Genomic DNA, 24,287 nt, shown 5'->3' with positions numbered 1-24,287 from the left:
TCTCTGAATCATCTGGTCCTTCTGCCTCTCAATTATTCCTGACCCTGTCCTCCAGAGCCTTCAGCTCTCCCTCCACCTGTTGGGGGAAGTCGGCTCTCACCTGCTTGGTAAAGTACACCCTCAGCTCCTGGGTCTCCTTCTCCCAGAAGACCTTGGGCTAGTCAAAGAGGGTTTTGTCTAGAAGGTATACAGCTTCTGTAAAAATAAAATCGTTTTCTAGCAGGTTTAGGAGAATTTATGCAGCAGGTTAGGATAATTAACGTAGCAGGTTATGATAATTAGATTAAAGTACAGAAAAGGGTTAGGATTAGATAAAATGCAATAATAATTCAACTTTTGACGGAAATTTAACAAAAGCTTTATCCCACCTAGACTTTCCACCTTGCCGCTCAGACCCTGCAGGTCGCTGGCTCTCTCCTGTGGTACCTGTGGACTCTCTTTTCACGTCACTTCAAAAAGAAGGGATTTTAGTAGCAGGTTAGGAGCAGGGCCGGACTACTGAACGGCCCCATATAGCATATGATAGCAAAATGTGTTGAATAGTAGGAAATTAGCTTTAACACTGTAACAATTTGTCTCAGCCTCATGGCAAAATGTGAACACAAGCATGATGAGCTATAAAACACCAAACTAAATCTCTGCTTCATGGCAAAAAGTGTAGAATTTCAGGAAGTTAGCTTTAAAACTGACATTTTTTATCTAAGCTTCATGACAAAATGTGTAGAATAGCGTTATAAAATTGCAAATATTTCTCTCCGCACCATGGCAAAATGTGTTGAAATTTAGAAAAGTACAGTGGCATGAAAAAGTATGTGATCCTTTTGGAATTACATGGATTTTCGTATAAATTGGTCATAAAATTTGATCTTCATCTGAGTCACAACAATAGACACACATAGTGTGCTTAAACTAATGACAGAAATTATTATATTTTCCTTGTCTTTATTGAATACATAATTTAAAATTTCACAGTGTAGGTTGGAAAAAGTAAGGCTAATGACTTCTCCAAAAGCTAATTGGAGTCAGTAGTCAGCTAACCTGGAGTCCAGTCAATGAGATTGAAGATGTTGGTTAGAGTTGCCCTGCCCTATACAAAACACTCTCAAAATTTAAGTTTGCTATTCACAAGAAGCATTGTCTGATGTGAACCGTACCTTAAACAAAAGAGATCTCAGAAGACCTAAGATTAAGAATTGTTGACTTGCATAAATCTGGAAAGGGTTACAAAAGTATCTCTAAAAGTCTTGATGTTCATTAGTCCACGGTAAGACAAATTGTCTATACAGTAAATGGAGAAAGTTCAGCAATGTTGCTACTCTCCCTAGGACTGGCCTTCCTGCAAAGATGACTGCAAGAGCACAGTGCAGAATGCTCAATGAGGTTAAGAAGAATCCTAGAGTGTCAGCTAAAGACTTACGGCAATCTCTGGAACATGCTAACATCTCTGTTGACGAGTCAACGATACGTAAAACACTGAACAAGAATGGTGTTCATAGGAGGACACCACAGAAGCAATATTATTGTGATGTCTTGTGTGAACCGTTCTCTTGAGGTTATGCCACTGCATCTCAATCGTGTTGAGCTCAGGACTCTGACTGGGTCACCCCCTTCTGTTGTTGATTTACTTCTGTGTTTTGGGTTGTTGTCCTGTTTCATCACCCAACTTCTGTTGACTTCAATTGGCAGACAGATAGCCTTAAATTCTGCTGCAAAAAGTATTGATAAACTTGGGAATTCATTTTTCCGTCAATGATAGCAAGCTGTCCAGGCCCTGTGGAAGCAAAGCAGACCCAAACCATGATGCTCCCTCCACCATACTTTACAGTTGGGATGAGGTTTTGATGTTGGTGTGCTTTGCCTTTTTTTCTCCACACATAGTGGTGTGTGTTCCTTCCAAACAACTCAACTTTAGTTGAATCTGTCCACAGAATATTTCGCCAGTAGCGCTGTGAAACATCCAGGTGCTCTTTTGTGAACTTCAGAAATGCAGCAATGTTTTTTGGACAGCAGTGGCTTCTTCTGTGGTGTCCTCCCATGAACAACACTGTTGTTTATTTTTTATTGTTTTTTACTTAAAACACAAGGAAAGGGTAACATTAAAGTATTAGAACATGAAGGACAAACAATACGGCATCAAGACACTATCAAACATGTATCTGTCTTTCCGCAACAGAGCCTTCCTTATGTGTGAGAGTGCGTGTGCATGATAGTGATATAAAATATATGTCATAGTTTCCTTTTTCATGATCACAATCTTGTGAAACCCGAACCCTCCAAGATCCCCCCACAGTCCCCCCCTGGAAGAAGAAAAAAAAATACAATTAATTCCATTCCCCACCCTCAAGAACCCCCCAATGCACCAACAACCAAGAGAACTAAAGAGACAAAATGAAAAGACAGAAGAAAACAGCAAACAACAATGCAACATTTTTTAAAACAAAATACGGTAATACATGTAAAACAAAGGACATCAAGGACAACTGAAATCATAACAGCGATGCCAACTGTATATGTTTGTGTGCATGTCTGCCACTATTACATGTACGTGTGTGTTCTTGTATGTGTTTATTTGAATGAGAGTGTGTGTATATGCATGTGTACAACACCTGCACGGCATCAGCCTCAGGCAAACCGGCATTAGTTGTGAAAACACTGCCACTTAGTGTCATTCAAATGTACTTTTATTATGTTTAATTTAGACTTTTTTTCCCCCTTTATCTTTTGACCATCATTCTCTCTCTCACACAGCAACTCCACTCCACTTGTCTCCAATTCCACATACCAACCCTCACCTTCCCTCAGCCCATCCTATCTATCTCTGCTGGCCACCCACTTCGTGTTTCTACGCAACACATATCTTTCAACTATGCTATGATGTTTAATGTACAATTTCAATCTATCTAATCGAATATAATCTACAGATTACGTGTTGAAGATAAATACTTTTACTAAGAGTATTAGTATAGTGTATATTCTGTATCCTCACAACAAAATCTGCAGAGCTTCGATGATTTTATGCCCCAAATATTCAACATTTTTGTTGGTGGCAAGAATTCTATATAATAATTTTAGCTGAAAAGCATGAAGTCTTGAATCTTGTGTTGTTTTATATATCAAATAATACACCCTGTACCATGCAATCGGTACATCAAAATCTCTTCCCAACTATTTTGCTATCTGTATTGCACAGTTGTCAACATCCTGGTCCTCAAATGAAACTGGTATACTTTCCTATTTATGCTATTTTTATTCCTCTGCCAGTTTTGATCCTTTATATTGGGCAGACAGGACCAGTTCCCTACCTCCTCCCGCTGCCACCTGCCTCCTCCATTTTTGGGGCAATACTGTAATCAATTGGCTGTACTCTTGATTGAGCAGACCTTCCCATGAAGGACAATACTCTACCATTACAATCACTTAAGAACAAAATACCCTTTTCAAACATCTTTCCCATAAATACAGGTATTTTATCAACCAGCACATTTGAGTTCAGCCATAATATTTGTGGTAATATTTGTTCTATCTTTTCAGGGGGATAAAATTGAAATAATAGGACAGGTATTTACCTCTCCAAGGTTGCAGGATATTGTCTATTTTACAAGTTTTCTATCGAAATTCATTGTGGAGAGCGTATTGATATGTTTTCTGATATGATACCAAGTATGTCTACTTCACGTCAGCCCATTTTATAGGTAAGCTGCAGGGTAATGTAAATGTGTATTTTTTAAGATCCAATACGTAATATTGTACACTTATCATAATTAGGTTTTTGTCCAGAGAGTACAGAAAAGTTATCTAGATCTTCAATGAGACATTGCAGGGATCTAGCTTGCGGACTTGAGTCATCGGCATACATGGACACCTTTGTTTTAAGCCTTGGATTTCTAATCCTCTAATGTTGTTATTGAATCTGATTTCAATAGCTAGCATTTCGATGGCCATAACGAATAGATATGGTGGACAGCGACATCCTTATTTAACTCCTCTTGACAGTTCAAAAACTCTCTGAGAAGTAGCCGTTATTTAGTATTTTACACCTGGGGTTGATATACATTATTTTTACCCATTTTATAAGAGAATTACCGAAATTGAAAAAATCCAGGCATTTATAAATAAAATCCAGTCTTACTTTATCAAATGCCTTTTCAAAATCTGCTATAAATACCATTCCTGGCTTCTTATATGTTTCATGATGTTCTATTATTTCTATGAATGAACAATACCTGGTAAAACCCTTTTAATTCTGGGTGCTATGCATTTTGCTCATATTTTTTAATCACAACATTGAAGTGTAAGGGGCCTCCAGTTTTTTAGATAGACTGGGTCTTTATATTTGCCATCTGGGTCTTGTTTTAATAATAGAGAAATCAGATCTTCCTGCTGAGTACCTGACAGACTACCAATTCTATAGGAGTAGTTAAAACAATCTAGCAATGGAGCTTTTAGTATATCAAAAAATACTTGATATACCTCTGTATGCCATCAAGCCATGGGGTTTTTCCAGACTGAAAGGATTTAATAGCCTCAAAAAGTTATTCCTCTGTAATTTAGCCTTCGCACTGGTCTTTCTGTACATTTGCTAATTTTCAATTTTTTATATTATTTGGAAAGAATTCCTTACCGTAATCTTCATTCATTGGGAGAGGATGAGACGGAAAAGAGAACATCTGCCTAAAATAATTAGCTTCCTCTTTTAAAATATCATTCGGAGAATCATAGATGACTCCGTCTTCTGTAACGAGTTTCTGCAAATTCTTTTTGTTAGCGTTCCTGTATTGGAGATTCAGGAAGAATTTTGTGCATTTTTCTCTATATTCCATCCAGTTTGCTTTATTTTTGTAATAGATTACATTAGATCGTTCTTGAATAAGTTCCTCAAGTTCTTTTTGTTTTTCCTCTAACTTATTTTGTATCTCTGTATTATCATTTTTATTGCTATCTACCTGTACTATTAGTTCATGGATTTCCCTTGTTAGTCTTGTTTCAATAGCCAGAAACTGCTTTTTATTATTGATGACTATTGAATTGAATGACCCCTGAAGGTACATTTAAAAGGTATCCCAAACAATAAGGGGATTTGCTGAACCTATATTATACTGGAAAAATTCAGTTATAAATGATTTTGTCTTAGTTAAAAATAAGTTGTCCTCCAGTAAACTTTGATTAAATTTCCAATATCCCCGTCCACGTAGAAAATCTATAAGAGTTTTATGAATGCCAATTCGATGATAATACGATCTCATTCTATCTCCTATTAAAACTTTTTTAACCTTTGATGCAAGAGAGAAAGAGACAAGAAAGTAGTCAAGACGACTAGCTTGATTAAGTCTCCTCCATGTAAATCTCACTAGGTCAGGGTTTTTTAGTCTCCAAATATCCACTATTTCTAATGTGTCCATAATATTTGTGATTTCCTGAAGGGCACGGTGATGATAGTTTCTAGAGTGATTACCTTTACGGTCCATTGAGGTACTTAACACTGTGTATTAGTCTCCTACCATTATGATTAGATCATTTGTTGCCTGTAAATTCAATAAATTGGTATAAATGTTTTCGAAGAAGTGGATCATCATGATTTGGACGATATAGATTAATGAGCCAAATCTCTTTTTCGTCCACTTTCATATTCAAAAGGATCCACCTTCCTTGCGAATCATTCCGGATTTTTTGCACATTCAGATCGAAAATTTTGTTAATTTCCATTCCTTTGTCCATGGCAGAAAATTATTTCACCACCCCATTCCATTTTCCACGCAACTTCATCTAAGGATGTAGAGTGAGTTTCCTGTAAACAGTATATGTTATATTATATGGGAACTACAAATGTGGCTCATGCACACAGTGCAATAGCACTACAGAGGGAGGACTACTGGATTTCCGATTGAAAAACATTGACCCCTAGTGGTCAGATTATTGACTTTGATCTCAGGCCCTTCTTATGAACAATTACTGTTTTATGAAGAAGTCTTATAAATGAATATATTCTTTCTACAGCTTATCAGCGTACAACCAATATCTTCCCCCTGTTGATGATTCTTATTATGCATTATGGATTAACCAAAAGATTACTTGTAACACCATTTTATGAAATTGGAAACAATAAATATATGTGAAATTAAATTAAACAATAATGTATGTTGATGCTAATCGTATGCTAATGTTAATGATAACAATAGCCTAATATATTCAATATGCTGTAAACTATTGTCTATTAACAGTTTCACTCAATTCATTCAAATATAACTCGTAATTATGACACTCACTATTGTCATTGGTTGCACTAATTTCACTGTTTGTCTGCATAACCTGGTTCAAGCATTCATGACTTTACCCTGAAGAAGGCACAGTGATGCCGAAACGTTGGTGTTTTCCCCAATAAATTACTGGGAGTTTATATATATAGAGTGTGCAACTCTCTTTGTTTTTATAGCTTACAGTGTATTCACCGTTAGTCAGCACCTCTACAATAAGTAATTTTCTCTGGGTGTGCTCCAGCTCATGCTTTTTATATAACCTGAACATAACAAATAAAAAATAAACATGTAAAGATACTGAAGTATTTTCTTTATAGAGTACTGACTTTACTGTTCCCATCTACAACATAATACTTAAATACATGTAATTTTGTCCTTAAAACATTTGATTGAAATACTGTAGAATTCCATTAATTCTTATGAGGACTGCTTCTTCTGGGGAGTACCATATATAGAGACCGGTGGATTTAAAGTCTCTCATTGGCCGTTACATAGCATCAGCGGTCCAGGGTTTATACACATCAACGGTACAGTCTCTACTAATAATAATAATATAGACTTATTTCAATGAACATGTGGGTGTTGCATAACTTTGTTTAAGTAATAAATGAAATAAGTATGTCATTGTTGTGTTATTTGTTCACTCAGGTTCCATTATCTAATATAGCTTTTGATTGAATATCTGATAACATTCAGTATCAAAAATATCAAAAATACTTTTTCACAAGACTGTTTGAATCCAGACTATTAAAATGCACTAATCAGTAATTAACTGTACACTTTTCAACACAGTTAAATAGCACATCCCATAAAATATAATGACTTGTGGTTATTACTTTATGTCTGATTCATAACTAGTTGTTGCTGTGTATAAGACTCAGCTGACATAAAGAGACCAATGAGAAAAAACATGTTCTCAGGACAAGCCATGTGAGAACTCACACACTACTGATCACCTGAAACAGTACAAACATACACTTACTGGTAGAGTAGCTTAACTCACACAACACATTGCATTGAACCATCCCCATATAAAATACACTATGTCCTTCAGTTGTGAAGATAATACATGAACAAACAGCAGTACTTTAAAACATATTGAATCTCATTACTCATAATTAATTTCCTTTAATTTATTTTGAACATTCAAATTAACAGAAAATATATTGAAGAAGTCGATACTTGCCTTAGACGGTAACGTACACTGTCTACAGCAGAAACTGTCACACACATAGTGTGGTCTGACAAACTAAAGTGATGAAATGTATGTGGCATATCTCACATCTCATCAGTGACGTACTTCCTAATAGGTGTATGAGAAATTATTTTCAAACAATACTTCAGTATTTAATGTCCCTTTCTCGGGGTAGGACAGGTCAGCAGCATTGAAACGGGCCCCCAAATCGCTAAGTCCGCCCCCGACACATTGTTAAATTAAACAAATGAAACTTTCTGCATTATAACCATCTCCCTCTCCTCTATCTCCCAGCCTGAATGGGATTGTGTGTGAGATTTAAACATATAGTTAAATCATGAACCAAAATCCACTATTCATTTATTCAAGAGTTAAATTGGTTAAATTCGAGTTTGATACAAAACATATGGTTGTCACATTATGTTTCAACAGAAAAACAGACTTGGTATGAAACAGAGTAACTGTAATTGTATCTGACTGATTCTCACACACCACTCAACTTCTCCTACACCAACTTCCTCTTTCAAGTCTATTTGCCAAGAAGAGCCTGGTGGGCTGGAAGCCACAGAGACACTCTTTTCACTCCACTTTGATACGGAGTTGACTTTTTCGTAGCAGTTTATGAGAATTTATGTAGCATGTTAGGAGAATTATCATAGCATGTTAAGAGCGTGAGGTTAAGGTCAGGTAAAATAGTTAGGTTTAGGGAAAATGCTCTCCTAACCAGGGTTGGATGACCGCATTTGGGACCCTGAGTTTACTTTCCTGGATTTCAAAACGTTCTGCATTGGTGCAGAGATAATTATTTTTTATATTTTTGGTGTTTTATGGCACCTCATGCTTGTGTTCACATTTTGCCATGAGGCTGATATAAAAGGTTGCAGTTTTAAAGCTAATTTTATTCTATTCTATTTGCCAAGAAGACCCTGGTGGGCTGGATGACACATTTTCACACCACTTCTATATAGAACTGATTTTTTTCATATCAGGCGAGAAGAATATATGCAGCAGGTTAGGAGAATTACGGCTATGGGTTACGGTTAGTGAAAATGCTCTCCTAACCAGGGTCGGACAACCCCTCACCCCCCCTCCTACTTACTGCATTTCAACCCATTTTGCCATGGTGTGGAGAGCATTTCAACCCATTTTGCCATGGTGCAGAGATACATATTTACAGATTTATAATGCTATTCTAAACATTTTCATGAAGCTGACAGAAAATGTTGTTGTTTTCGAGCTAATTTCCTACTATTCAACATATTTTTCTATCATATGCTATCTGGGGCCGTTCGGTAATCCGGCCCTGCTCCTAACCTGCTACCAAAATCACTTCTTATTGAAGTGATGTGAAAAGAGTGTACCGGGTGTCACAGGAGGGAGCCAGTGACCTGCAGGTCCTGGGCAGCAAGGAGGACATGGGCTCCCTCTACGAAGGTCAAGTCTAGATGGGATAAAGCTTTTGTCAAATTTACATCAAATTCTTTTAGCATTTGAGCTAATCCTAACTCTTTTCCGTTCCTTGATCTAATTATCATAACCTGCCACGTTAATTCTTCTAACCTTCTGCCTAAATTCTACCAAACTTGCGAGAAAACTCAATTTTGACAAAAGCTGTATCCCTTCTAGACAAAAACACTCTTCGACCTGCCCAAGGTCTTCTGGGAGAAGGAGACCCAGGAGCTGAGGGTGTACTTTACCCAGCAGATGGGAGCCGACCTCCCCCAACAGGTGGAAGGAAAGCTGAAGGCTCTGGAGGACAGGGTCAGGAATTGAGAGGCTGAGGGACCAGATGATTCAGAGAGAGAAGAGAGAAAGCATTGACTATTGGACACTACACTACACTGATGCTGCAATATGGTGGGGATGGGGATATGGTGGGACTGACAAAAAAAGGACGAACAAGCTCATTTCAGTTTTGTGGAAACTACTTTGCCTATATGTGGATAAAATGTATGAAAATACAATGAAACGTTGTGTCTGCATGCAGATCAGGCTACCACTCACTGTCAATAGATATATGAGTAGGTAGTAGGTGATAAAACAGAACCAATCTGACTGTTCTTTCCTTGACATAGACTGACCAGGTGAATCCAGGTTAAAGCTATGATCCCTTATTGAAGTCACTTGTTAAATCCACTTCAGCGTAGATGAAGGCGGGAGACAGGTTAAAGAAGGATTTTTGAGCCTTGAGACAATTGAGAAGTGTATTGTGTATGTGTGCCATTTAGAGGGTGTTTGGGCAAGACAATAAATGTAAGTGCCTTTGAACGAGGTGTGGTAGCAGGTGCCAGGCGCACTGGTTTCAAGAACTGCAATACTGCTGGGTTTTTTCACTCTAAACAGTTTCCGGTGTGTATCAAGAATGGTCCACCCCCAAAGACATCCAGCCAACTTGACACAACTGTAGGAAGCATTGGAGTCAACATGGACCAACATCCCTGTGGAACGCTTTCAACACCTTGTAGAGTCCATGCCTCGATGAACTGAGGATGTTCTGAAGACAAAAGGGGTTTCAACTCAAAATTAGGTAGGTGTTCCTAATGTTTGGTATACTCAGTCTCTTCAGAAAGTACCCCTTGACTTATTCCACATTCTGTTGTTTTACAGCTTGAATTAAAAATGGATTAAATAGCATGCCCATAACACGGTGCAGCCATCACCATGCTTGAAAATATGAAGAGTGGTACTCAGTGATGTGTTGTGTTGGATTTGCCCCAAACATAACACTTTGTATTCAGGACATAAAGTTAATTTCTTTGCTCATTTTTTAAGCAGTTTTACTTTAGTGCCTTATTGCAAAGAGAATGCATGTTTTGGAATATGTTTATTCTGTACATGTTTCCTTCTTCTCACTTTGTCATTTAGGTTTGTGTTGTGGAGTAACTACACTGTTGTTGATAGATCCTCAGTTTTCTCCAATCACAGCTGTTAAACACTGCAACTGTTTTAAAGTCACCACTGGCGTTATGGTGAAATCAGTGGAGGCTGCTGAGAGGAAGACAACTCATAATAATGTCTGGAACGGAGCAAATGGAATGGAATCAAACACATGGAAAATGTGTTGGATGTATTTGATACCATTCCACCTATTCTGCTCCAGCCATTACAATGAGCCTTTCTCCCCCATTAAGGTGCCACCAACCTCCTGTAGGTGAAATCCCTGAGCGGTTCTGTAGTGAATGGGTGAATTGACAAATAATCCACAGTGTAATTAATGCTCAAATGGAAATTCATTGTCAGATTATAATTTGTTTTACCCATCTACCAACAGGTGCCCTTCTTTGAGAGGTATTGGAAAAGCTCTCTGGTCTTTGTGGTTTAATCTGTGTTTGAAATTCGCTACTTGACTATGGGACCTTACAGATAATTGTATGTGTGGGGAACAGAGATGAGGTAGTCATTCAAAAATCATGTTAAACACTAGATTTGCACACAGAGTGAGTCAATGCAACTTCTTATGTGACATGTTAAGAAAATCTTTACTCCTGAAATGATTTAGGCTTACCATAAGACAGGGGTTAAATACTTCTTGATTTTTAGACTTCTTGTTCTTGTCTAAAAACATAATTCACATTATGAGGAATTGTGTGTAGGCCAGTAACACATCTCAATTTAATCAATTTTAATGAGGAATGTAAAATGTTGGACCAATAAGACCAAAAGATTTCATGGAAATTGAATGTAAAGGTTTTAATTACAGTGTAATTAATAAACAACCTTATATTCAGTCTCAATTGTTTCTTTGATTTAACACTCAACATAAAAACTGACACAATAACTTCGAAATAGATACAAACTGAAAATAGATGATATTATTATTCTGGTAACTGCACAAAAGATGCAGAGAAACAGTGACTAGTAGATGTTAACACCATTCTGCCATCATGTAGACTTACTGCACCAACTTCCTGTCTTGTATCAGACCACTGTCTCTCCAACTAACTGTGTCTTCTCTCCTCAGTCATCATTGACTTTATATGGTTTTAAACTGCCTTCAGTAAGCTAGTTGAACTCAGCAGTTCCTCTATACTGGAACCCATTAAACAGATGCTCTGTGAACTCAACACTCAAAATAAATGGTCTAAAATAAAGAGTAGCCTACATCATCGTATCACCACTATAGTAACAGTTAAACACTTTTCATCCCAGCAAATTGCACAAATATACAGATATTCAAAGAGCACACAATTGCAAATGTAAGAAAAGTATAAATAGAAAATGAATACACAATGACGAGAATGTACATAAAAAGACTTAAAACCCATTGGCAAAATACATAAAATGCACCTCTTTTATTGACTTGTGCATGAAGCCCATCTAGGTTGTTAAGTGGTGTTTACTGGTTCCCTCTACCGACCGTGGCCTGGTTAGAGCACACTGTCCCAGCCAGGGAGTTCTGTGGAGAGAACACAGAGAAAGGAACAGTTGTCAGGACCGACACTTCAGAAGAATAATGACTTCATAGTTACAGTTGTTTACACAACACAGTATTCATTCAATTCTTCCTTAAGTTCACATTCTAGATGGGTTTTAAAAGTTTATTCTAACATTCCCACCTGTCCCTGTGAACGGTCTGTCATGTCAAACCCACTGGGGAGTCTAGATGTTCTCCTCCTCCTGGAAGACAAGAATAAAGGTCTTTTGACATCATTTAGGTGTTCATATACAAAAGCACAATCAGCATGATAAATATGTTTGCATTGAGGATGGGAATACATTTTTACCATGCAAAGAATACGACCAGGCTGAAAAGGAAAAGCAACCCCAAGGTTTTTCCTACAATCTCAAAAACCTTTGGGTTAACAGGCTCTTCTTGTCCTGTAAATAAAGCACATATTATGGTCCTCTGTTCCTAAAAGAGGAAACATTTTGCACATTGTCTAACATTACAATTTACACATATACTGTAGATGGACAGATGTAAGGTCTTAATTTAGCCAGTATTGTTGCAGCAAAATAATCCTGCAGCAAAAGGATTTGAACGTTTCCTCCGTAATGTTGTTCCATTGGAGGTGAGGCTATTAGCTGGACAAAATAAGGCTACATGAAAATTGCAACAATATTAATATAACCACGTTTTAGCGCATATTTTTGGTGAATTTATGTAAATCACAAAGCTTATCTGTATTTCACTCAGCGCAAGAAACTTCTCAGCAACAAAATAGTGATCAAATTAAGATCCTAAAACCGTATCATAGTTAGATACATATAGCAGGCATGTAGAAGTATATCTCTTCTACATCTATCTATATCTATAATATTCTTAAATGTTGTGTCGTATTAATGTGCCAATGCTTCTACCTTTAATAGCCAGCTGCACTTCCTTTGACTTCCCACTGCCGTGACTATTTCTTGCTTCACAGTAGTACAGTCCTCCATCACCAACAGTCACATTGAGGGAGTACCTCTGTCCAGATGCTACCTGTGTTGGTTTACCCCCACTGATCTGGAACCAGGTGAAGGTTGTCACAGGAGGGTTGGCTGTACTGCTGCAGGTCAGATTAACACAGCTGCCCACTGATACTGGATCAGCTGGACTGATGGAGGCCGAGGTGTCCTTAGGAGAGACTGAGGGAGAGGGGTTCATTTACAATGTAACTGGATATGGTATATTGAATAGTCTCATCAAAACCACTCTATTACAATCATCAGTGAAAACATGATAGAATGATCTATTCTTCAGGAACCGGTGACTAAATCTTACATGAAACATTAAGCATCATGTTATGTTCTGCTCTCTTGTTGCTTGCCCCTACTGGGTAGACTGCAGTACAAGTGATGTTCTGCTCATGATGAAGGTATGACGGAGTGAAGGTCACCGTGGAGAGAACTGATTTGGTTTGGTCTGGATTCTCCTGCAGTTGGTTCTCAGTTGTGAACTGTGTTGGGAGAGTCCATGTCAGTTCAGGGGGGTGTTCAGGACAGGGAGCGACAGCAGAGCAGTTCAAGCTGACAGGGGTCCCTTCCTTCACCTCACCTGAGACAGTAATGATGGGACTGGAAGGCAAATCTGTAATACATTGTAGATAAATATATTTTACACTAATAGTTAAACTGTCCACTTGTTTTACTCTTATCTTTGATGAAAGGAATCTAAACTGGAAAAATAGTTGGTTAAAAGATAAATAGTCTCTTACCCCTGACAACTATATCAACAGACTTATCAGGATCTGTTCCACGGAATGGTTGACTCTCAATCCTGAAGAAGTATTTATTAGTGTAACTGGTGGTTACATTGAAGAAGACTGTGGTGCAGTTCTTCTGGGACATCTTTCCAGTTATCTTCCCTTGATATCTGTTGTCTTTCTCACTACTGTTAAATATCACATTGTCCGGATGCCCACCAAGGTATGGGCTTTCTTTAATCCACACTCCAGAGGTTAGTATTGCGCTGTTAAATGTATACCTATTTTGGTCAGGAATATCAAATGAACATGGGATTTGCACACAGGAGCCAGTCAGTACATCCAGTTTATCTGGCATTGTGGCGATCAAATCTCGTTGACCAAAGCAGGCCAGAACACCTGCAACATAAAAGACAACATCAGGGAGGTTCTGATATATTTTCAGATCAGTCCAATGATATGTATTAACCCTAGATGACTGACAGGGGATGCTGTTTGGAGGCAACTGCACGGCAATCTTGTTACTCCTGCATTGTAAAAAAAGTTTTTGGAAGCTATGAAAAATGCATTTATTAATGTTTACATTCGTTTTTGACAAATATATTCTATTACAGACACCTTAATTCTAACTTTTAAATTATATTTTGTGAAACTGCAACACTTCCTTCAACAGAGAGACCCTGCCCTTGCTCCAGCCAATGATTGCATCTTGCGTCTCACTGAACTGGTATCATCCAATAACTACTTCATCTTTGAGTCAGAGTTTTTCCTTCAAATTCGGGGTGTAGCCATGGGCTCCCCCTTTGACCCCAACTATGTGAACCTGTATGTGGAACAATTTGAGGAACCACACCCCCTTCTCTCTAAAATCCTCTCATGGAAGAGATACATAGATGATGTCTTTGTGCTCTGGGAAGGTAGTCAGCAGGAACTAAATTAATTCCAAACTCTGCTAAACAAGAGCTCTGAATATCTCAAATTCACCATGCAGACTGATGAGATAAAAATAAACTACCTGGACTGATGGATCATCAAAGAGAATGATGCATTACACACAGCCAACAGACCTCAATACCCTGCTAGGTGGGGATAGTATTCATGCCCTTCCCCTCAGGAATGGTCTACCATATAGCCAGTTATAAAGGATTAAACGAATCTGTGGCCAACAGTCAGACTTAGACAGCAATGCTTAGAAAATGAAAAATACATTTAAAATCAGAGGCTACAAGGAAAAAAGTCTTGATGCTGCAATGATGAAAATATCTCAAAAACCAAGAGAGGATTTGCTAAAAACTAAACCAAAGAAGAAAAACAAGTCTTTTGCACTAAGTACACCAAGTCTTCAGAGAATATAAAAGTAATCCTGAAGAAGCACTGGCATATTCTGCAATCAGACACAACAATTGCACACCTCTTCAAGGACCCCCCACTGGTGGTCTATAAGCATGGTCGCAATATTGAGGACAGCTTAATGAGATCAAGACACTCTTGACACCCATTCCAAATGGGAATTACAAATGTGGCTCATGCTCACAGTGCAATAGCACTACGAAAACATCCTTCTACAGACACCCACATACAGGTTGAAAAATCCCTGTTAGGGGTATCATCTCTTGCAAGATAAAGGGAGTAATCTATCTCATCACATGTTCATGTGGGAAAGCCAACGTAGGACAAACGAAAAGACAATTAAAACAATGCAGAGCTGAACACCGCAGCTCAATCAGGTATAAGAACACTGACTATCCAATAGCAGCTCACTTTGTTGAAGCAACACAGGTTGATCCCATCTCCTCCCTCAAATACACAGGTATTGAGCATGTTGGTCTACCAAGGAGAGGAGGTATTTAAAAACATTCACCCCTAGTGTCTTAAAATTGAATTTGGTCTCAGTCCCTTCTAATGAACAATTATTTTTTATAAAGAATTCCTATAAATGAATATATTCTTTCTACAGCTTATCATCGTACAACCAATATGTTCCCCCTGTTGATGATGCTTATTATGCATTATGGATTAACCAAAATATAACATTTTAACAACATTTAATGATATTGGAAAAAATTAAATATATGTGAAATTAAATTAAACAATAATGTATGTTGATGCTAATCTTATGCTAATATTAATGATAACAATAGCCTAATGTATTCAATTTGATGTAAACTATTGTCTTTTAACAGTTTCACTCAATTCATTCAAATTAACCTCATAATTATGACACACCCCTCACTATTGTCATTGGTTGCACTAATTGCACTGTTTGTCTGCATAACCTGGTTCAAGCATTCATGACTTTACCCTGAAGATGGCACAGGGATGCCGAAACGTTGGTGTTTTACCCAATAAATGACTGGGAGTTTATATATATAGAGTGTGCAACTCTCTTTGTTTTTATAGCTTACAGTGTATTCACTGTTAGTCAGCACCTCTACAGTAAGTCATTTTCTCTGGGTGTGCTCCAGCTCATGCTTTTTATATGACCTGAACATAACAAATGAAATAAAAAATATGTAAAGATATTAAAGTATTTTCTTTATAGAGTACTGACTTTACTGTTCCCATCTACAACAAAATACTTAAATACATGTAATTTTGTCCTTGAAACATTTGATTGAAATACTGTAGAATTCACATAATTCTTATGGAGGACTACTTCTTCTGGGGAGTACCATATATAGAGACTGGTGGATTTAAAGTCGCTCATTGGCCGTTACATAGCATCAGCGGTCCAGGGTTTATACACATCATTGGTACAGTCTCTCCCAATAATAATAATATTAACTTATTTCTATGTACAGGTGATTTTTCAATTGGTCGGTATGTTGTCAAGGAGTGATGTCATGTGTGTTTGTGAGCAGAGGACCACTAGTTTGAGCCCGGTATGGTGACAGGGACAGTGGTGGAAGCTATACTGTTAACCGCACACTGACGTCGGGTTCACATACTGTACAGTGACATGAAACAGTATTTCCCCCTTTCTGGTTCTCTATTTTTGCTTCTTTTTTTAACTGAATGTTACCAGATGTTCAACCAAAACCTACTATTAGATAAAGGGAACTTGAGATTACAAATATTTAAAAAAAATAGTCACAGTTATTTAATTTATTTCATTAACATAGTTATGCAACATCCGATTCCCCTGTGTGAAAAAGGAATTGACCCCTTACTCTAAATAACTGGCTGTGCCACCATTCCAAAACACACAATCAAGACTACATGAAAATTGATAAAAGGCAACAAATTTAAAGTTTTGGAATGTTCTACTAAAAGTCCAGACCTAATCCCAATTGAGATATTGTGGCAGGACTTGAAATGTGCAGTTCATGATTGAAAACCCACAAATGTCGCTGAGTTAAAGCATTTCTGCATGGGAGAGTGGGCCAAAATTCCTCCACAGCAACATGAGAGACTGATCAACAACTACAGGAAGTGTTTGGTTGGAGTCATTTCAGCTGAAGGAGGCACAACCAGTTATTGAGTGTAAGGGGGCAATTACTTTTTCACACAGGGGCATTGGGTGTTGCATAACTTTGTTTATGAAATAAATAAAATAAGTACATCATTGTCTTCTTTTTTTTCACTCAGGTTCCATTGATCTAATATCAGCTTTTGATTGAATATCTGATAACATTCAGTATCAAAAATATGCAAAATAGTTTTTCACAGCAGAGTTTAAATCCAGACTATTAAAATACACTAATCAGGAATTAACTGTACACTTTTCAACACAGTTATATAGCACATCCCATAATATATAATGACTTGTGGTTATTCCTTTATGTCTGATTAATAACTAGTTGTTGTTGTGTGGAAGACTCACCTGACGTAAAGAGACCAATGAGAAAAAACATGTTCTCAGGACAAGCCATGTGAGAACTCACACACTACTGATCACCTGAAACAGTACAAACATACACTTACTGGTAGAGTAGCTTAACTCACACAACACATTGCATTGAACCATCTCCATATCAAATACACTATGTCCTTCAGTTGTGAAGATAATACATGAACAAACAGCAGTACTTTAGAACATATTGAATCTCATTACTGTCACGTTCCTGACCTGTTTTTCCTTTTTCTTGTATTTATTTAGTTGGTCAGGGCGTGAGTTGGGGTGGGTTGTCGATGTGTTATTTTCTATGTTGGGATGTTTGTGTTCGGCCGGGTATGATTCTCAATCAGAGACAGCTGTCAATCGTTGTCCCTGATTGAGAATCATACTTAGGCAGCCTGGGATTCACGTGTGTTTTGTGGGTGTTTGTTCTCGTGTCAGTGTTCGTACCACACGGGACTGTTTTCGGTTTTGTCACGTTTGTTGTTTTTGTAAGTGTTCTGTTTTACGTTCATTAAATAATGACCACTTTCCACTCTGCGTGTTGGTCCGATCCATGCTCCTCCTCGTCTGAGGAGGAGAACGACTTCGACAGCCGTTACAGAAACACCCACCAAATTCAGGATCAAGCAGAGTGGGAACAGACAGCAGCAGAGACCGAGGACACAGGACTCGTAGACTTGGGAGGTGATCCTGGACGGCAAAGGACCCTGGGCTCAGCCAGGGGAATATCGCCGTCCCAAGGCGGAGCTGGAGCAGCGAAGGCAGAGAGGCGCTGGTATGAGGAGGCAGCGCGGCGACGCGGTTGGGAGCCCGAGAGTCAGACCCAAAAATTTCTTGGGGGGGGCACACGAGGAGTGTGGCAAAGCCGGGTAGGATACCTGAGCCAACTCCCCGTGCTTACCGTGGAGTGAGAGGGCGTCGTACTGGTCAGACACCGTGTTATGCGGTAAAGCGCACGGTGTCCCCAGTACGCGTGCTTAGCCCAGTGCGGGCTATTCCACCTCGCCGCACTGGTAGGGCTAGGTTGGGCATCGAGCCGGGTGCCATGAAGCCGGCCCAACATATCTGGCCTCCAGTACGTCTCCTCGGGCCGGCGTACATGGCACCAGCCTTACAGATGGTGTCCCCGGTTCGCCAGCATAGCCCAGTGCGGGCTATTCCACCTCGCCGCACTGGCAGGGCTACGGGGACCATTCAACCTGGTAGGGTTGGGGAGGCTCGGTGCTCAAGAGCGCGTGTCCTCCCTCACGGTCCGGTATACCCGGTGCCACCTCCACGTACCAGTCCACCGGTGGCAGCCCCCCGCACCAGGCTGTCTCTCCGGGTTCTCTCTCCAGCTGCTCCCACCGGTCCAGCGCTGTCAGAGCCTTCCTCCTCTCCAGCGCAGCCAGTGTCTGAACTGTCTGCCTGCCCAGCGCTGTCTGAGCTGTCTGCCTGCCCAGTGCTGTCTGAGCTGCCTGCCAGACAGGAGCCGCTAGAGCCGTCCGCCAGACAGGATCAGCCGGAGCCTTCCGCCAGCCAGGACCAGCCAGAGCCATCCAGCCAGGACCAGCCAGAGCCGTCCAGCCAGGACCAGCCAGAGCCGTCCAGCCAGGACCAGCCAGAGCCGTCCAGCCAGGATCCGCCAGAGCCGTCCAGACAGGATCCGCCAGAGCCGTCCAGCCAGGATCCGCCAGCCAGCCAGGATCCGCCAGCCAGGATCCGCCAGCCAGCCAGGATCCGCCCCTCATTCCGGTGTTGCCCCTCATTCCGGTGTTGCCCCTCAGTCCGGTGCTGCCCCTTAATCCAGCGGGGTTAATTTGGAGGGTGGCCATTGGGAGGAGGCCAAGGAAGCGGGGTTTGACTATGGTGGGGTGGGGACCACGACCAGCGCCAGAGCCGCCACCGTGGACAGACGCCCACCCAGACCCTCCCCTAGACTTTATGCTGGTGCGCCCGGAGTTCGCAACTTAAGGGGGGGGTTATGTCACGTTCCTGACCTGTTTTTCCTTTTTCTTGTATTTATTTAGTTGGTCAGGGCGTGAGTTGGGGTGGGTTGTCGATGTGTTATTTTCTATGTTGGGATGTTTGTGTTCGGCCGGGTATGATTCTCAATCAGAGACAGCTGTCAATCGTTGTCCCTGATTGAGAATCATACTTAGGCAGCCTGGGATTCACGTGTGTTTTGTGGGTGTTTGTTCTCGTGTCAGTGTTCGTACCACACGGGACTGTTTTCGGTTTTGTCACGTTTGTTGTTTTTGTAAGTGTTCTGTTTTACGTTCATTAAATAATGACCACTTTCCACTCTGCGTGTTGGTCCGATCCATGCTCCTCCTCGTCTGAGGAGGAGAACGACTTCGACAGCCGTTACAATTACTCAGAATTCATTTCCTTTCATGTATTTTGAACATTCAAATGAACAGAAAATATATTGAAGAAGTCGATACTTGCCTTAGACGGTAACGTAAACTGTCTATAGCAGAGACTGTCACACAAATAGTGTGGTTTGACAAACTAAAGTGCTGAAATTCATGTGGCATATCTCACATCTCATCAGTGACGTACTTCCTAATAAGTGTATGAGAAAAGATTTTTAAAGAATACTACAGTATTTATTTAACAGGATGTTGAATAGTCTATGTGCTGGGTGTCAACATCAGTTGTGAAAACATGGTATGCTAATTTAAGTGTTTAGAACATTGTCATTTTCTAATGAACCTTCTACTCCAGAACAATTAGTTTCAGTCACTTGAAACATTGCAGAGGTGGCCTTAGTCATGTTTCACCAGTTTCAAATGAAATGGAGCCCAGCTGCCCACTGACTGATTCTTAACACATTGTGTGGGTTAGCCACTGATTAAACAGCTTTAAATGTTCTATACATTTCATTACTGCCAGAAATGAAACAGTTATACAAAATAGGTTGGACTGGGAAGGACAAGTCAACCTCATTCTGAAACTGGCCCCCAAATCACTAAGTCCACCCCTGATACATTGTTAAATACAACAAAGGAAACTCTCCTCTATCTCCCAGGCCTGAATGGGAACTTGTGTGTGATTTAGCTTTTTTCCATCTACGTAACATTGCAAAAATCAGAAATTCTCTGTCCAAAAATGATGCAGAAAAATTAATCCATGCTTTTGTTACTTCTAGGTTAGACTACTGCAATGCTCTACTTTCCGGCTACCCGGATAAAGCACTAAATAATCTTCAGTTAGTGCTAAATACGGCTGCTAGAATCCTGACTAGAACCAAGACATTTGATCATATTACTCCAGTGCTAGCTTCCCTACACTGGCTTCCTGTTAAGGCAAGGGCTGATTTCAAAGTTTTACTGTTAACCTATAAAGCGTTACATGGGCTTGCTCCTACCTATCTTTCCGAGTTGGTCCTGCCGTACATACCTACACGTACGCTACGGTCACAAGACGCAGGCCTCCTAATTGTTCCTAGAATTTCTAAGCAAACAGCTGGAGGCAGGGCTTTCTCCTATAGATCTCCATTTTTATGGAATAGTCTGCCTACCCATGTGAGAGACGCAGACTCTGTCTCAACCTTTAAGTCTTTACTGAAGACTTATCTCTTCAGTAGGTCATATGATTGAGTGTAGTCTGGCCCAGGAGTGTGAAGGTGAACGGAAAGGCTCTGGAGCAACGAACCGCCCTTGCTGTCTCTGCCTGGCCGGTTCCCCTCTCTCCACTGGGATTCTCTGCCTCTAACCCTATTACAGGGGCTGAGTCACTGGCTTACTGGTGCTCTTTCATGCCGTCCCTAGGAGGGGTGCGTCACTTGAGTGGGTTGAGTTACTGACGTGATCTTCCTGTCTGGGTTGGCGCCTCTCCTTGGTTTGTGCTGTGGTGGAGATCTTTGTGGGCTATACTCGGCCTTGTCTCAGGATGGTAAGTTGGTGGTTGAAGATATCCCTCTAGTGGTGTGGGGGCTGTGCTTTGGCAAAGTGGGTGGGGTTATATCCTTCCTGTTTGGCCCTGTCCGGGGGTATCATCGGATGGGGCCACAGTGTCTCCTGACCCCTCCTGTCTCAGCCTCCAGTATTTATGCTGCAGTAGTTTATTTGTCGGGGGGCTAGGGTCAGTTGGTTATATCTGGAGTACTTCTCCTGTCTTATCCGGTGTCCTGTGTGAATTTAAGTATGCTCTCTCTAATTCTCTCCTTCTCTCTTTCTTTCTCTCTCTCGGAGGACCTGAGCCCTAGGACCATGCGTCAGGACTACCGGGCATGATGACTCCTTGCTGTCCCCAGTCCACCTGGCCTTGCTGCTGTTCCAGTTTCAACTGTTCTGCCTGCGGCTATGGAACCCTGACCTGTCCACCGGACGTGCTACCTGTCCCAGACCTGCTGTTTTCAACTCTCTAGAGACCGCAGGAGCGGTAGAGATACTCTTAATGATCGGCTATGAAAAGCCAACTGACATTTACTCCTGATTATTATTTGACCATGCTGGTCATTTATGAACATTTGAACATCTTGGCCATGTTCTGTTATAATCTCCACCCAGTACAGCCAGAAGAGGACTGGCCACCCCTCATAGCCTGGTTCCTCTCTAGGTTTCTTCCTAGGTTTTGGCCTTTCTAGGGAGTTTTTCCTAGCCGCCGTGCTTCTACACCTCCATTGCTTGCTGTTTGGGGTTTTAGGCTGGGTTTCTGTACAGCACTTCGAGATATTAGCTGATGTACGAAGGGCTATATAAAATAAACTTGATTTGATTTGAAACTTGATTTGATTTAAACATATAGTTAAATCATGAACCAAAATCCACTATTAATTTAGTGAAGACAAAAAAGGAAAAGTTACATTTGAGATCGATACAAAACATATGGTTGTCACATTATGTTTCAACATGAAAAACAGACTTGATATCAAACAGAGTAACTGTAATTGTATCTGACTGTGTCAGGTTGGTGTAGCTGGTGTATAAAGTCAGGCGTAGGAGAGCAGAGATGAGTGAAACAACGCACTTTACTCGACAGCACAAAGTAAACAATTTACAAAGTGCAAAAAGAACGGTTGCCACAAAGCATGGGTGATAAAAAGCACCCGGTACAAACCAGCCAGAACATATCCACCTGAACAAAATAACAATCACACACAAAGACATGGGGGAAACAGAGGTTAAATACATGACCAGTAATTGGGAAATGAAAACCAGGTGTGTGGGAAAACGAGACAAAACAAATGGAAAATGACAAATGGATTTGGCGATGGCTAGAAGTCCGGTGACGTCGACCGCCGAACACCACCCGAACAAGGAGAAACATCAACTTTGACAGACTGATTCTCACACACCACTCAACTTCTCCTACACCAACTTCCTCTTTTTCTTGCCTTTTTAAAAACATTTTTTTTTGTATTTCACCTTTATTTAACCAGGTAGGCTAGTTGAGAACAAGTTCTCATTTACAACTGCGACCTGGCCAAGATAAAGCATAGCAGTGTGAACAGACAACAACAGCCTTCATTTCCTCTTTAAAGTCTATTTGCCAAGAAGACCCTGGTGGGCTGGATGACACATTTTCACACCACTTCTATACAGAATGGACTTTTTCGTATCAGGCTAGAAGAATTTATGCAGCAGGTTAGGAGAATTACGGCTATGGGTTACGGTTAGTGAAAATGCTCTCCTAACCAGAGTCTGACGACCCCACACCCCCTTCTTACTTACTGCATTTCAACCCATTTTGCCACCATGGTGCAGAGAGCATTTCAACCCATTTTGCCATGGGGCAGAGAGCATTTCAACCCATTTTGTCATGGAGTGGAGAGCATTTCAACCCATTTTGCCATGGGGCAGAGAGATTTCAACCCATTTTGCCATGGTGTGGAGAGCATTTCAACCCATTTTGCCATGGAGTGGAGAGCATTTCAACCCATTTTGCCATGGTGCAGAGAGCATTTCAACCCATTTTGTCATGGTGCAGAGATACATATTTACAGTTTTATAATGCTATTCGACATGTTGTCATGAAGCTGACAGAAAATGTTGTGTTTTAGAGCTAATTTCCTACTATTCAACATCTTTTGCTATCATATGCTATCTGGGGCCGTTCTGTAGTCCAGCCCTGCTCCTAACCTGCTACCAAAATCACTTCTTATTGAAGTGATGTGAAAAGAGTGTACCGGGTGTCACAGGAGGGAGCCAGTGACCTGCAGGTCCTGGGCAGCAAGGAGGACATGGGCTCCCTCTACGACGGTTAAGTCTAGATGGGATAAAGCTTTTGTCAAATTGACGTCAAATTCTTTAGCATTTGAGCTAATCTTAGCACTTTTCCGTTCCTTGATCTAATTATCATAACCTTCTACGTTAATTCTCCTAACTTGCTGCCTAAATTCTCCTAAACTTGCGAGAAAACTCAATTTGGACAAAAGCCGTATCACTTCTAGACAAAAAACACTTTTCGACCTGCCCAAGGTCTTCTGGGAGAAGGAGACCCAGGAACTGAGGGTGTACTTTACCCAGCAGGTGGGAGCCGACCTTCCCCATCAGGTGGAGGGAGAGCTGAAGGCTCTGGAGGACAGGATCAGTGATTGAGAAGCAGAAGGACCAGATGATTCAGAGAGAAGAGAGAAAGTATTGACTATTGGACACTACACTACACTGATGCTGCAATATGGTGGGGATGGGGATATGGTGGGACTGACAAAAATGGGAGGAACAAGCTCATTTCAGTTTTTGTGGAAACTGCTTTGCCTATATGTGGGGAAATCTTCTGAAAATACAATGCAACGATTTTGTCTACATGCATATTAGGCTACCACTCACTATCAATGGATATATGAGTAGGTATTAGGTGATAAAACAGAACCAATCTTACTGAGCTTTCCATGACATAGACTGACCAGGTGAATCCAGGTTAATGCTATGATCCCTTATTGC

The 24,287-nt window shown here is 40.4% G+C and overlaps 1 protein-coding gene across 1 annotated transcript in view; it reads left to right on the top strand.

Annotated features, from left to right (window-relative positions):
* Positions 1-23,942, top strand: part of LOC120036119 (sialic acid-binding Ig-like lectin 13) — a 29,708-nt gene extending 5,766 nt beyond the window's left edge. Inside the window, exons 6-8 of the mRNA XM_038982595.1 lie at positions 8,823-8,888; positions 9,076-9,210; positions 23,823-23,942. Coding sequence (XP_038838523.1) covers positions 8,823-8,888; positions 9,076-9,210; positions 23,823-23,942 — 321 coding nt within the window. The remainder of the gene's footprint in view (positions 1-8,822; positions 8,889-9,075; positions 9,211-23,822) is intronic.
* The last annotated feature ends 345 nt before the right edge of the window (positions 23,943-24,287 follow it).

The sequence above is a fragment of the Salvelinus namaycush genome, unplaced genomic scaffold (genome assembly GCF_016432855.1).
Source record: "Salvelinus namaycush isolate Seneca unplaced genomic scaffold, SaNama_1.0 Scaffold1210, whole genome shotgun sequence".
Classification (NCBI taxonomy): Eukaryota; Metazoa; Chordata; class Actinopteri; order Salmoniformes; family Salmonidae; genus Salvelinus; species Salvelinus namaycush.
The sequence above is the reverse complement of the archived record's forward strand: the minus strand, read 5'-3'. Positions and strand labels throughout refer to the sequence as shown.